The sequence below is a fragment of the Aedes aegypti genome, chromosome 3 (genome assembly GCF_002204515.2).
Source record: "Aedes aegypti strain LVP_AGWG chromosome 3, AaegL5.0 Primary Assembly, whole genome shotgun sequence".
Lineage (NCBI taxonomy): Eukaryota > Metazoa > Arthropoda > Insecta > Diptera > Culicidae > Aedes > Aedes aegypti.
Genome location: NC_035109.1, coordinates 227,653,570 through 227,666,401, shown reverse-complemented (window position 1 = coordinate 227,666,401; position 12,832 = coordinate 227,653,570). Strand labels below are relative to the sequence as shown.

General features: G+C 37.8%; 1 protein-coding gene across 1 annotated transcript in view; it reads right to left on the bottom strand.

Annotated features, from left to right (window-relative positions):
* LOC5567308 (phospholipase B1, membrane-associated) overlaps positions 1-1,701 on the bottom strand; it is a 47,911-nt gene extending 46,210 nt beyond the window's left edge. Inside the window, exons 1-2 of the mRNA XM_001651693.2 lie at positions 1,606-1,701; positions 1,346-1,532 (exon numbers count right to left, since the gene is read on the bottom strand). Coding sequence (XP_001651743.2) covers positions 1,346-1,354 — 9 coding nt within the window. The 5' untranslated portion in view covers positions 1,355-1,532; positions 1,606-1,701. The remainder of the gene's footprint in view (positions 1-1,345; positions 1,533-1,605) is intronic.
* Between the last annotated feature and the right edge of the window lie 11,131 nt (positions 1,702-12,832).

The window sequence follows — 12,832 nt, the reverse complement described above, 5'->3', positions numbered from 1 at the left end:
AGGATGGAGAGAAGTGACCATGAACCGAGTGAATTAGCGAAATATTGTTGGCAAGCTTTCATCAAGCTAATTGATTTAAAACCAAATAAATGAATAATATCATTCCCTATGGATGACATTTGAGTCCATTTCATGCAAATGTTCGATAGTCAATAATTGGTACACTTTTATGTCGAATGCTAGGAACACTATTGCCATAATTGGTACAAAAACAACGCTTTTCCAAATAAATGTTTGCAAGCTTTAAGTCAATTTAGTACTTAAACTGTTAAATTGACCTGTTGTATCCATAATTGGTACACCTACCCTATTTAGAAAAATAAAAAATTTCAACTTTTGTGTGTTAATAAAAACGGAATAATTTGTTAAAGAAACCGGAACGTGACAAAATCGGAGCGTGACAAAAACGGAACATACCTGTATTGTAATCACTCTATTCCAACAAAGAGTTCATTTTGCCCCTATACCTTTTTACCTGCTTTCATCCCATTTTTTATCTCCTTTGTCTGACATATGATAATATTTTTATCACTGTGAATGAATGAAGCACGTTGTACTAACTATAAACATGCAACTAGTCGGGGGTTACTTAAAAATTTTATCATTGTATGACTATAAAATAAGTATTTACTTAATGTGTCCAATGCACACTGTCCATTATACCTTAAATCCCTAAATTCTAAACTTCTCATGGATAAATGCGTACGTGGCTCTTCTTAAAACGTGTGGGTGGCATTAACATAATCTGCCTAAAACGGTTTTTTTTTCGTAACAGCACTTTTTTTTCGTAAATGCAACTTGATGCAAAACTAGATTTTTTAGCACTCGTTTTTTATATAACTAGTTGTTTTTTTATCATTTCATCATAAATATCCAATGTTTAAGCTGTTATTTCCACTCTGATATTTAAAGAAGCAAACTACAAGCATTTTTCTCTTCAGATCAGTTCAAAACCTTTTCTAATCTAATCAATATTTCCCTCATTGGTTTCTTTCGACACAATACATTTACACAAATTACCATTTGTATATGTCAATATATTGCTGATGCAAAATCACATTGCAACAATCAGTTAGGTAATGTAAATCACTAATTCAATTAATGTCCAGGAAACACCGATAATCGATTGGAAATTAAATAATTGATGCAGTTTCTATTAATCAACCACCAACCAACAAGCATTGCACATCAAACACCGCCAAATATCCAATCAGATGACACCGGAATCAAACTGTTCCTAAATGCAGCGAGCTTCTATGCTGGCTGATGCCGTACCGGAAGCCACAAACAAAATTGCACAATGTTTACTTTCAATTTCATATCACAGACGCAACGAATCGCTTACCGCACGCATTTGACACCGGAGAGTACGGAACTATCTAATAGCACTTTGTAAAACAGCAGCGCAGCGTCCCCCAGCTTTGTACCTCACTCACAACTAGAACGCTAGAACTAGAACTGCATAACAGCACCTCTATCATCTCCGTCTGCGATGCCGGGAGCCCTAGAACTGCTCTCCACGACGCGACCGGCTGTAATCGAGTGTAAATAATAACTGATTGTACTACAGGTACGGTTCAATTAAATATTAAAATTCAATTCTACCAATTCGCGAACCTATTACTGCATCGAGTACGGCGTTGCATACTAAAGGTGCGATGGATGGAGGTGAGCGAGAAATAGTTGACCGTAGTAAAGCTATGCAGGTTTAGATCGATGCGTTGCACCCACGACACTATACGAGCAAGTGTCTACATATGCGACATGGGCCTACATTTCCACGATACCCGTCATTGTCATTCATCGTTTGTAAACTCTGCGTCATAAATCCTGTGCTTTTGGAATGCAAATTAGGAAGTCCTCAGGTGAGACTGCTTATTGGTGTGTAGAAAAGTGTTCTTAACTTTGTCATCTAGTACTACAGAACTACACTCAACACACACTACCTTCATTGAAGTTACGGTGTTACCACTATGGAAATGCACAGAACAGCTACATATTAGATGCTACAGCCACTGCAACGATGAAGTGCATTTTTTTTCATTTCACACATAACATTATTCTCTAAGGTACATAAATCTAGGTGTTCTATGTTCGATAGCGCTATCATCCTAATTTGGTAAAACTAAATTTAGCTTTTATTAACTTTCTATTCACAAAATATTACATGTCATTTGCCATTGCAGTTCAGATTTTTTACAGGTGAGTTGAGTTTATCTGCTTATAAAAGAAAAAAAAAACTTACGTATTAATTGGTCAGTTGCAGACAGACCAGACTACATAATTTTTTGGCGTTCTTGATGCGTTACGAACTCCAACAAGTTTGATTTTTTTGGCTATTTTTAAACTAATGTATAATCAAATAGATAAGCTCTATTATAACAACAAAAACTGCGAATATCTGGGTGTTTGGAATCTCTATAGTAAGTTTTCTTGAAACCTTCTAAAGCACTTAGTTCAGTCTGTCTTAACACCGACCATTTGTGGTAATAGATGTTTGCTACGATTTTTGTCTAAAATTATCGATAATTTTATTCGACATTTTGATGTGTGATTTTTTTTTGGTTAAATTTTTATCTGGCATGAGTCCTAGATGCCTAACTTCATCTGACCAATTTATTGGAACCCCTCTCATCGTGACAACATGTCTACTTGAAGGTTTCAAATAAAGAGCTTTTGGTTTATGTGGAAATATTATTAGTTGAGTTTTGGAAGCATTATGAGAAATCTTCCATTTTTGCAAGTATGAAGAAAAAACATCCAAACTTTTTTGCAATCTACTACAGATGACACGCAGGCATCATCCTTTGGTGGAGAGTTCTGTGTCATCCGCAAACAAAGATTTTTGACATCCTTGAGGTTACTCAGGTAAGTCAGATGTGAAAATATTGTATAATATTGGTCCCAAACTGTTGCCTTGAGGAACACCAGCTCTTACAGTAGGTCTGTCAGATCTGGAGTTCTGATAATTAACATGATTTGACAGTTAACTTTCTAGTTATGTTGGGAAATAAAAGTTTTCTAATTTTGCAATCAAGTGTTCAGGCCAAACACATTTGAATCCTTTTCTATGTCTAGAAGAGCAAGACCCGTAGAATAGCTTTCAGATTTGTTGGAACGTATCAAATTTGTTACACATTGGTGAGTGGTCGAATGTCCATGTCGGAATCCGAAAGTTGAATTTTCTTTTATATGGGCCATCATTCTGTTCAAAATGACCTTTTTAATAAGTTTACTGATGGACGAAAGCAAACTGGTTGGACGATAGCTAGAAGCTTCGCCAGGATTTTTGTCTGGTTTTTAAAATGGGACAACTTTGGTATTTTTCCATAGAACAGGAAAATAGGCCAACTGAAAACATTTGTTAACCAAGAATGATACGCTGCTCTATGGAAGTTCTTTGATGAGGATATAAACCCCATCATCGCCAGGGGCTTTCATATTTTTGAATTTTTTAACAAAAGTTCTCAATTCTTCTAAATCAGTCAGTGATTGAGAATGTTTTCGAAGTCCTGAGTTATTTGATTTTCTACTGTCTTAGTAAGTCCTTAATTAAAATTGAGCGTGTTCTCAAACTGCATAGCAAGTTTTTGAACTTTTTAACAATTAGTTAGTGATATTTTCTCCTCTTTCAATGCTGGTATTGGCTCCTGAGGTTTGTATTTTCAAAATGTTTGATAACTTCCTTTGCCCTTTGCTCAGCGCTAGGGTCCAAACGAGAAATTTTATTTACATTTTTTTTTGTTTCCTAATTCTGAATATCATTTTCTTATTTCTTTTTGCATATCCTGCCATATTATTTTCATAGCAGAATCGCGAATACGTTGGAATTGCCTTCTGCTCATATTTTAAATATGTATCGAGAGTTTAAGATCACCGTCTATAATCACGGATTAGAATTTTACTTCTCATTTTGTTATTGCCCCTTGCTTCAAAAATGGAATTTTTCAAAGTTTCAAAAGCATTGTAAACTTGACGTGATTGTTTGCAAAGAAATGTTAACATCAAGATTACTATCAATGTTTGTTTCATATGTATTCCAGTTAACTCGTTAAATTGAATGCGGAGCTGATAGGATTGCGAATCGCTTCACTGAATATTTGAAATTTATTTTATTTTTTATTTTTGTGATCAGAATCAAAATCAGCGTGAATAAAACTAATTGACCCAAAGTCGATTAAGACCACATCGATGGAAGAAGGATTTATAGAAGAAAAAAAATCAAGTAGGGCTATCAGGATATTGAAAAATATCCTGACGACCACTCATCAAATAAAATTCTGCGATTAGAATTGCTTTGCGAATGATTCCAAGCGCGATTTTTTGCATTACAAACACCAATGACAAAAAAAAGTCGATTTATCGTGAGGCAATTTCACAAGTCAGTTTGTAGCAAATTAACTCGCTGCTCAGTGCAGCTATGAAAGTATATTTTCACAAGTTGTATTTAAACAGAAACACCCAAGCTTTAAAAAAAAACTTTTATTGCAAATGATAAAAAAGATGTTATACACCTTGGTGCTTTCGAAGAGTTCTGATGCGTTTTCTAAAAGTTCCAAGCCGGTGTTTTCATTTAATGAGTTTAACAAGGTTTCCGATGTTGGTAGTCCCGAGCTGGTGGTCGTGGGTTCAATCCAAGGCCCGTACCTTGCTTATTGTTCGCGCACAACGCGAACGGTGTGCAACGTTTCAACCCTGATTTATGCAGTCGTCGTTTACACCCTCTTGTTGATGATGTCTATGTAATCCCTTTCCCACCTTTTCCCATTCATATAACGACCACCAAAATAACTTCGAGTCGCCGCGAGTGTTTCGGCTACCACCACTAACAATCACCCTTTCCTACATGAACCTCACACACACTACTTCACGCAACAGCTTGAGCTCTCCATCATCATGCCACCCGATGCATCGCCAACTGTCCTGCGCGGATTGGTTGGAGCCGTTTTCCAATCACCATTCACCGAGTAGTACAAAGAAGAACACATCCATTATATATAATGCACCCATTCTTGAATTCCATTCCTCAGCGATATCAAAGCTTTTCGAAAGGGCAGTTTATCGCCGAATTCTTGCTTCTGTTGAGCAAAACAACATCCTGCTCGAGGAACAGTTTGGTTTTCGACGCGGTCGTTCAACCGTGCACCAACTGTCCCGAGTCACCAACATCCTCAAACGGAACAAGTCCTTATCCATGGCATGGCTCTGCTCAATGTCAAAAAAGCATTCGACAACGTCTGGGATGATGGCCTGGTGTTCAAGCTTCAACAATATAATCTTCCCAGCTACCTGGTGAACACAGTGCATAAACTATCTGTCATTCCGGGTCTCACTAAACGGAGCAATTTCCGATGCACACGACATCATCGCAGGCGTTCCCCCGGGCAGTATCCTCGGGCTCCTGCTCTGTTCACCTCCGTTATGCGCGCAGAAAACGGCGCGCTGTCTCTGTTCGCAGATGACACCTCCAGCGGAAGAGTGACCAGAGCACTTCCTCCACTCCAAATCCCCCAGACTTGTTCCGGCTGAGGATTGCAAAATCACCCTAAAGAGCACAGCGGTGGAATGGTCCAACGAGGCCGACAGCAAGCTGATCTTTCGACAACAAGTTGACAAAACGGTCACGTGGTGCAGCCTGATGCTGCGAATGTTGTATCCCCTCATAAACCAAAGGTCGACACTGTCCCGAAAGAACAAGCTTGCTGTCTACAAACAAATCATTCGTTTCGTGATCGAGAACGGCATGCAGGTCTGGGAGAGCTGCGCTAAAACACATCACCTTAAGCTCCAGAGGGTTCAGAACAAGTTTCTGAGAATGGCTCTGAACGCCCCTAGGTGAATGCGAAATTCTGAGGTCCACCGTCTGGCCGAGATACAAACTCTCGAGTATCGCTTTAGTGAGTCTATCGAGAGGTACAGGGTTCGTTGCCGCACGTCAGACCAGCAGGTTGTCTGCAGTATAGTCGCACCCCCCTAGGTTATCAAATTTTGACTTTGTTTTTGTAGATAGTAGTTAAGTAGGTTATCAAATTTTTAAAAATACCGGCGCTCAAAGGAGCCATCTTGTAGAGCAACTTCAAGTTAACAAAATCAAAGCAAACCATCATCAAAATTTGAGTAAACCAAGATTTAAAAGCCCTTGGCCGACCATATTAGCTGTAAAAATAATTGTACCCCCCAAATCAAACATTGAAATAAACACGAATTTAACGAAAAAAAAAAAGAATTTCAGTTTCAGCATACGCGAATGAACCGTCTAGTTCTAAGACCGATATTCAAAGCATTTCTAGCACTGAAGCAGCTCAACCAGTAGTCCTTTTCAGGACTGTCATTTGGAAACCATTTTACAGACTGAGCTATCGACACCCCAGGCATTCATTCAGGCGAAGGAATTGGCGGATCATCCCTGGCATTCCGAAGAGGAATTGGCCATCGAAGAAAGGATTCTTCAACCGAAAGGATTGCCCACGTCATCTACTGTCCGTTACCGGAAACTCATATTTGGTACTCGTTGTATCTCTCTGCGTCTTCTTTGATAATGACATCAAATATCATCAGTTTTTTCAATCGCTAGAAATTAATAAATTGAATTAACCGTCATCCTTACGATCGAATACACTAATCTATCACTAACAATACAATTGCAGGAGATTCCTACAGATATCTTTTCTAGTAACAACGGCTATGTTATTAACCTTACTATTCCCGTTGAATATGAGGGCGTGGCCGGCGCCGTTTTAATCTAAAAATATTAGGGGAGGTATAATTATACTATGAAGATGGTGAAAAGCTAAAACTCATGCACCGTCTGCGAATTGCTCAGTGCAATATCACTACACACCAAATTTTTGATCAACATCCCAGCAATTTTGTTTGCTGAAACTTATTCATCAATACATAAATTTGCTGATGTACAGCACTTCTGGATTTTTTTTATTGGAATTCAGCAATCTGACTTGCTGGATACTTGTCAACTCCATCCGATTTACTGGCTCATTTTTATCGACACACCCAGCAGGTTGCAGTTAGAATTTGCGGAGAAATTAAAATTTTCACAAATATCTGTTGATTTATGCCTATCAGATGCATTTGAAATCGCTCTTGGCCTTAAGTGTTCGGAATATGAGTTAAAACGGTATCTCAGGAGCCAGACTACTTAGAAAGATGACGTCGAAGCCAAAGCTTTTTAAGTGGCTAAAATGCTATATTTATTTAGGTTTAGAAGTTCGAGACAGGCTAAAATAATGAAAGCCCTTGACGTACTGAGCAACTTTGCCGAAGACGTCATTTTTCTTAATGGGCAAGATCCTGAGATATCTTTAAAACAAAAGATTCATATTCTCTAGCGCCGCCTGATGGAAAAACTCTCGCATTTATTAGCTCAAATAAGGCTAGTCCTTGAGCTATTCGAAAACTATGCCGAAGACGCCATCTTTCGAAGTGGTCAGGCTCCTGAGATATCTGCAAACCAAAAATTTCATGCTCACTAGAGTCACCTGGTGGCAAAAATCCAATTTCTTGGTTTATCCTTTTAATTTGCACTTGTTTTAATTATGAATCGTGGTTTACGGCCAACCAGCCGAGTGGAAGTTTAACAACTACCGAAAAGCTAAACATTACATATAATTTGCAATTGGATTAGATGGACAAATTGATGTGAAGATTTGCGAAAAAGTTACACGTCTTCTCAGTGAGAATCGAACTCACGACTCCCCGATCTCTAGTTGGGGCGCGTTAACCACTACGCCATGAGAGGACTCATGAACGCAGAAGTTAACCTGAATTCGATTTCAGCTCAATAATCACGTGGTCCTCTTTCGCAAAGTGCACCTCTTTCGGAAGAATTAGATGCCCATCCAAACACAACGCTTTCTATATATATCCAATGCCTAGCCCGAGAGCGCATTGTTTTTTAGATATAGGAATAGCACACTACACTAGCCAGCAACTGCGCTGGCTGAGGTTTCTATTGTGTGGGCTTCCAATGGGTCGCGACGTTCTCAAACGACCGGTTACGGAACATGAGTCCGTTGCTCGATAAATACTTGTTTTAATTATGAATCGTGGTTTACGGCCAACCAGCCGAGTGGAAGTTTAACAACTACCGAAAAGCTAAACATTACATATAATTTGCAATTGGATTAGATGGACAAATTGATGTGAAGATTTGCGAAAAAGTTATGTTTAGCTTTTCGGTAGTTGTTAAACTTCCACTCGGCTGGTTGGCCGTAAACCACGATTCATAATTAAAACAAGTATTTATCGAGCAACGGACTCATGTTCCGTAACCGGTCGTTTGAGAACGTCGCGACCCATTGGAAGCCCACACAATAGAAACCTCAGCCAGCGCAGTTGCTGGCTAGTGTAGTGTGCTATTCCTATATCTAAAAAACAATGCGCTCTCGGGCTAGGCATTGGATATATATAGAAAGCGTTGTGTTTGGATGGGCATCTAATTCTTCCGAAAGAGGTGCACTTTGCGAAAGAGGACCACGTGATTATTGAGCTGAAATCGAATTCAGGTTAACTTCTGCGTTCATGAGTCCTCTCATGGCGTAGTGGTTAACGCGCCCCAACTAGAGATCGGGGAGTCGTGAGTTCGATTCTCACTGAGAAGACGTGTAACTTTTTCGCAAATCTTCACATCAATTTGTCCATCTAATCCAATTGCAAATTATATGTAATGTTTAGCTTTTCGGTAGTTGTTAAACTTCCACTCGGCTGGTTGGCCGTAAACCACGATTCATAATTAAAACAAGTATTTATCGAGCAACGGACTCATGTTCCGTAACCGGTCGTTTGAGAACGTCGCGACCCATTGGAAGCCCACACAATAGAAACCTCAGCCAGCGCAGTTGCTGGCTAGTGTAGTGTGCTATTCCTATATCTAAAAAACAATGCGCTCTCGGGCTAGGCATTGGATATATATAGAAAGCGTTGTGTTTGGATGGGCATCTAATTCTTCCGAAAGAGGTGCACTTTGCGAAAGAGGACCACGTGATTATTGAGCTGAAATCGAATTCAGGTTAACTTCTGCGTTCATGAGTCCTCTCATGGCGTAGTGGTTAACGCGCCCCAACTAGAGATCGGGGAGTCGTGAGTTCGATTCTCACTGAGAAGACGTGTAACTTTTTCGCAAATCTTCACATCAATTTGTCCATCTAATCCAATTGCAAATTATATGTAATGTTTAGCTTTTCGGTAGCTTTTAATTTGGTTTATCCAATGATAGCCCTTGAGCTACTGAACAACTTTGCCGAAGACGTCATCTTTCTAAGAGGTCAGGCAAATTAGATATCTGCAAAACAAAAACTCATGCTCATGAATCAACTAGCTCGACAATGATAGCCATTTGAGCTACTGAACAACTTTGCCACCGTTTTTTTTTCTAAATGGTCGGATTCCTGAGATATCTGCATAACAAAAGTAAAAGTTTCATACCATCTAGTTTCACCTAGCGGTTAAATTCCGAATTAAATGAGGTAGGGGAAGGGTACCAATTTTCGACCCATTAATACGATTTTAGCCTACTTTATATGGAAATCTAAAAATTGGCACAGAATTCTTGTAGGTCGAAAATTAGTGCTTTTCCCCTACCCATCAGATAGCGCTCCACCTTCAGAACAGCTTTACTGAAGACCCCAAGTTTCTAAATCATTTGCTTTTTGAGATAAACGGCCGCACTGTAAACAAAAACGGTCGAGTACTGTTCTTAAGAAGTTTTTTGAGGAATAAATTTTGGTTTGGTGTCCATAGAGATCTTTGTTGTAAAATGATAGCATATAAATCACAACAAATATACGAAACTAATAATCCATGGGTACTTCTAAAAACTCTTTGAGGACCTCAGAAAATCTTAATTAATTAATTATTAATTAATTAATCATTAATTTGTAGAGAACCTTTTAGGAGTAGGTAAGTATCTTTTCGAAAATCTGAGGAAATCACAATTGATTTGCCTAAAAAATATCTCAACACTTTTTGCAAAATAGCATTGCTGAAAATTCTTTTTTAGAAGAATGTCCTAAGAACAAGATCATTTGAAAATCTATCATTACGCTTCATCGGTTTGTGTCTTCGATAATCAACTATTGCAGAGTGTAAACCAACGAGCCTGCACGTCGTTTGCTGCAACTGCAGCTCAATTAAACGTACGTTGCCTTAATGCTTTTCACGTCGCCACCTGCCGAAGACCTCGCGAGTGCCATTGTCAATCAACCAATAAAGCGATCATTTACACAATTAAAATCACCAAATGGTGCACTAAATCAGGCAACCACCTTCCCCCTAGATGGCACCAGGTAAACCCGGCCCACGACTCACAGCCCGAGCATAAGAAAATAGTGAGCATATAACAATCTCAATGAGCTGTAGTACCTCGATTTACTATTGACATGTTAATACATGGCTGATTATGAAGACCATATTATTTTATCATATCATACTCAACTGCAACATTTATAAAAAATATAGTATTTTTGGTATTTTTCTTCTTACTCCTAAGTTATGAAGACCATGTTATGGTAAGCTGGTATTAAATGTTCATACCATAATATGGTATTCGTTTGCAATGTTTTTGTTTTGCTCGGGAGGGGCAATGCGTGAGCTGTTTTCGGTCACACGCCTTCGAGTAAAGGTTCACTCACCAAAATGTTACACAACTTAATATGACTCGGCAGACAAGTGCAGATAGGAATAGCTGCTTTCGGCGTGTGGCCACCAATCGATTTGATCTACACATAAAACCGGAGCCCGACAAAAACATTAAATAAACGTTTGAATGAGTTTGGAATTTGAATCACACATGATTTGCCGGGTAATTATGTACTATGTGTTTGAAATTGTCATACCAGGAGTGTGTAGCTATTTTGGTCGTCATCTGATATATGACGATTATGTGAATTGCTTTGCAAGTTACTAGGAGTGAAAATTGTTATATTTTTGGCGGAAGTGGGTATACTTTGTATAGTCCATTTTACGAAACAGCAACACTGTTACTTTCACACGTTATGATACCGCCTCCTGTCAAATTTTCATTCATAAAATGAGCGATCAGCTGCTCAAAAATGTCTCGTAAAATGGACTATTCCAACATACAGTCACCCCGCAGTTATGGATCAACTAAGGGTCATTTTTTAGAATAAAATTTGATTACAAACCATGGTGATCTGCCTGGCGATGCAGAATACAGTTGTTTTCGAGAATACACATTCAGATTCGCGGTTATTTACAGAAAAGTGTCGATTTCGATAGAAATTTCATACGTTCTCCATCCCACAGATGTGGATCAGTTGAAGGGGAGGGTCCTTATTATGGATCAAATCGACTCATATTATGGATCAGAACACTATAAAAGCAATTCATCTGTGAGTTGTACACATGGTGTGTTAGTGAAAGCATACTTTTTGGCATTTCTTCCGGAATCATCTTATCGTTGATTCTCAACTGTTGTATGGTTTTCAATGCCCACAGTTATGAATCAACGATTCTTAACGTATGGATAACATTTTGTTTCATACGGACGGAAAAAATATGCTAGAGCATGTTATGATTGATTGCGATGCGTACAGATTTACGGTTCACTAAGATAATAAAGATAATATATGTTCTGCGTACCGTAATCCGGGGTAACATTGATCTTTTTTTTGGATATGTCTTAAAAAATTCATTTGAAAATGCATATGTTGCAAGTCTTATATTTTTGAAACAAGTACTGGCACCCAATGCTCGTGTCCATATACTGTATTTTGTTATCTGAAAGTTTAAAGCATGTTTACCAAAATGTTTTAAGTGCTTTTTTGAATTAGTTGATATGGGGTAACATTGATCATCCATGAAAACAACGTTCGGTAATATTGCAAATATCATTACTTGCTAAACTCATGGTCCCTGGAGCCGAATATGAAGGCCAAACTCTTACAAGTCATTTACATTTTCAGTTATTTCAATATTAAAAACACCTTGAAATGTGAAATACGCCTAAATGTAGGCAATTTCCAAAGGAATTTACGCATTATTTATAGTTATTCATGAATTATGCTTAGCTGAACACACACATATATATATATATATATATATATATATATATATATATATATATATATATATATATATATATATATATATATATATATATATATATATATATATATATATATATATATATATATATATATATATATATGATAATTTTAACAACGGAATCGTGTTCAGCGGTGTCATTTTTAGTAATAACTGCATTTCTTCTGCTCATATCGTTTCCAGAACTCATGTGCGACATGATTCTTTGAGCGTGTTATCCATAATCATGAAAATCATTGTTTCAAAAATTTGAAAAAAATACGCTTGAACACAACTCAATTTCTAAAACAACCTTAATGTTTATTAGCTCATGAATAGTAGAAAGCGAATCACCATTCATGCACTGAAAATATTTCATCGATGAACGTTGAACTGGACTAAAACGAGGAGGGTCATTGCGATCAATTTTGCCCCGCTGATCAATGTTACCCCGGATTACGGTAATTGCAACTCTATTTGATGATATATCCTCCGTTCAAGCCAACTATGATCCATAATTGTGTGCTATCCATAACTGTGAGGTAACTGAACCTTGAATTTTCAAACAAGTTGATGGAGGATTTGATACTGTGGTAACGTACCTAATCCGGGGTAAAATTGATCAGTTCATTGGATATTTCTTTAAAATTTAATATGCATATCCAAATGTCTTACGTGACAATATAATCTATTTTGTTTTCTAAAAGTGTTATGCATGTTTAAAAAAAGTTTTTGATGATTTTTTTTATTCTGCTGATTTGGGATAACATTG